Source organism: Centroberyx gerrardi, chromosome 17 (genome assembly GCF_048128805.1).
Source record: "Centroberyx gerrardi isolate f3 chromosome 17, fCenGer3.hap1.cur.20231027, whole genome shotgun sequence".
NCBI lineage: Eukaryota > Metazoa > Chordata > Actinopteri > Beryciformes > Berycidae > Centroberyx > Centroberyx gerrardi.
The window spans coordinates 1,245,126-1,247,887 of NC_136013.1; the positions used below are offsets into that span (position 1 = coordinate 1,245,126).

Consider the following 2,762-nt stretch of genomic DNA (forward strand, 5'->3'; position numbering starts at 1 on the left):
GGCAGCTGGGAGACGCAGTCTGCTGGTCGTCTTTGAACCTGGACAGAGACGAAGGCGGAGAGTTGATGACAAGAAACAAATCCAGTTTGTCAGATATCAGAAGACCAATGGACAGGCTCATCAGTGACTAAACAGCAATTAAACATGTATATAATCATATTAGCAAAGAAAGAACACAGGATAAAAAGCGGGTACCGTAAATCCTCTAATAGTGGCCTGTAGTCAATTAAAAGCCGGGTCTCCGATAATGGCCGGGCTGTGGTCGACACGAACAAATAAAGGCCGGCCTCAAATACAGGCCGGGGGAAAAAACAAAGGAAAAAAACAACGGTGGATACCGGTAAACTCCTGCTGCCTGTTTGTAACTGTAGTTTGTAGTTATATAATGTAACTGTAGTTTGTAGTAACGTACAAGTGCCACAAGACGGCTCGGCCGGCGGAAGTCTCTGGAGCGTGCCGTCGTCGATTACCGTAATTATCGTAGTGCATCGCAGTAACAAAAAAACGTCTACCTAACGAACCCCAACAGAAGAAGATCAGAAAACAAGGAGGCTTCGTACTAAAATATGAGCAAATATACTTATCAAACAGAGGGAATTAGAAATAAAGGCCTGTCTCTAATATAAGCCTGCTTCCAATAAAGGCCTGGTACCCTCTGCAGTTGAGGTAGATAAAGGCCCGGGCCAATATTAGAGGAAATACGGTATATATAAATATGAACACAAATCAATCACACTTTCAGAGAAGCATCAAATATTTTTTCCCTTTTAAAAAGGATCAGTTCATTGATTTTGTTCCTCTATATAACTCCTCTCTTCCTCCTGTAGTTGTTGGACCCACAGACAGTATTGTCTGTAGTTGTTGGACCCACAGACAGTATTGTCTCCAGTCAGCTGTCAGTTGAAGCTCCGCTACCTCTTGCTGCAACGAGTCCAAACTGTTTGTCAGAATATCTCCAGAGAAGCCGTCTGTGTCTCCACAGAGTCGAGAGGAAACAGACTCAGTTCCTCCGTTACGCAACTTTCACTAATCAGGAAACCACAGAACTATTTTTCTCTGCCGCAGCACAGAGCGCTGTGGGGTGAGAGGCGGTTCCCGGCGGAGCGATCCGGTTCCGGACGGTCGGGTCGGATCGTAAACGGTAGAGTTCGGTAGAAGACGATCCGCCGAGGGGAAACGGTCGGTGCCGCCGCTTTCCGGGCCGCGGAGAGAAATACGTCGGTCGCTCTCCGGATCGTTTTCACAGACTGAAGACTACTGACAAACAGTTTGGACTCATTGTTGCAGCAAGAGGCAGCGGAGCTTCAACTGACAGCTGACTGGAGACAATACTGTCTGTGGGTCCAACAGCTACAGACAATACTGTCTGTGGGTCCAACAGCTACAGACAATACTGTCTGTGGGTCCAACAGCTACAGGAGGAAGAGAGGAGTTATATACAAGAACAAAATCACTGAACTGATCCTTTAAAAGACCCTGTCATCATATAACTTGCATCAGTGTGATGCTGCTTACTATGACTTTATGTCATATAGGGTTATGAATGGTGGGTAAACAAAAAGCAACTAAAGTGTAGGTGAAGTTGGTTTCCTCCTCCACTGCGCCCCCGGTTTTGGCCGCAGGACTGACCTGACGGAGAGAGAGCGCGTCGGGTCGAAGTCGCTCCTCCTCACCAGGTCCAGACCGGCAGACAGAGCCCGGTCTCCTCTCACCTCCACCGGGACGCTGGGGGGGGCGGAGCTGAGGGGGGGAGGGGGGGGAGAGCTGGAGGGCCACGGCCTGGAGAAGCTCTTCAGCTGATCCACTACATAATGACGGTCTGAGAGAGAGAGAGAGAGAGAGGGAGAGAGAGAGAGAGAGAGAGAGAGGGAGGAGAGAGAGAGAGAGAGGGGGGGGAGGGAGGGAGGGAGAGATAGAGAGAGAGGGAGAGAGAGATAGAGAGAGGGGGGAGAGAGGGAGAGAGAGATAGAGAGAGAGAGGGGGAGGGAGAGAGAGAGAGAGAGAGGGAGATAGAGAGAGAGGGGGAGGGGGAGAGAGAGAGAGAGAGAGATGGAGAAAGAGGGGGAGGGAGAGAGAGAGAGAGGGAGAGATTGAGAGAGAGAGAGAGAGAGACTATTCATGTGATATTGAGGAACTTTTTTTGCTGTTGACATTCGTCTTTTCAGCTTTAATTCATCATATTACATAATATAACATAAAAACACTTGGATGGAAACGCAGCTCGTCACCATGACGACACAACAGAGAAGTTAATGTGTGTACCTCTTACAGCTGACGGAGGAGTGGATGGTGGACAGGCGGCGTTTGGACAGCAGACTCCTCCTCTGTCCTCCCTGAGGAGACGCCACCAGGGAGGCTGGGGGACACACACACATCACACACACAACACACATCACACACATAACACACATCACACACATAACACACATCACACACATAACACACATCACACACACATCACACAATGATAATCGTTACAACAGTAATAACAGTAATATACTGTATATATGAAGAGTTATGAAGAGAGTACATTTCTAGATGAAGTGGGGTTTTTCCCACATGTGAACTCTATTTTTTCACATTTTCACCTGCCATTAGATATGTCAATATTTGTTTTACATGTGAAAACTGAATTTCACACGCAATTCATAGGTGGAAATGTCAATGGGAAATTCAAGATCACAGTTAGCTCTTGGTATTTCCTTGTGCGCATTGTTCCAAACTTTATGGGCCCTGATGGTAAATGCTCTAACAAACAGAAT

At 47.5% G+C, this 2,762-nt stretch overlaps 1 protein-coding gene and 1 pseudogene across 2 annotated transcripts in view; one reads left to right on the top strand and one right to left on the bottom strand.

The window, feature by feature from the left end:
• The window catches only part of LOC144542570 (G2/M phase-specific E3 ubiquitin-protein ligase-like), a 7,198-nt pseudogene extending 4,603 nt beyond the window's left edge, over window positions 1-2,595 (bottom strand). Inside the window, exons 1-4 of the transcript XR_013507308.1 lie at window positions 2,589-2,595; window positions 2,263-2,356; window positions 1,630-1,819; window positions 1-38 (exon numbers count right to left, since the gene is read on the bottom strand). The exon at window positions 1-38 is cut by the window's left edge and continues 117 nt beyond it. The product of XR_013507308.1 is annotated as a G2/M phase-specific E3 ubiquitin-protein ligase-like (transcript). The remainder of the gene's footprint in view (window positions 39-1,629; window positions 1,820-2,262; window positions 2,357-2,588) is intronic.
• A 63-nt stretch (window positions 2,596-2,658) lies between these two features.
• Window positions 2,659-2,762, top strand: part of sptbn5 (spectrin, beta, non-erythrocytic 5) — a 61,440-nt gene continuing 61,336 nt past the window's right edge. Inside the window, exon 1 of the mRNA XM_078289616.1 lies at window positions 2,659-2,684. Within this exon, the coding sequence (XP_078145742.1) occupies window positions 2,659-2,684 (26 nt within the window). The remainder of the gene's footprint in view (window positions 2,685-2,762) is intronic.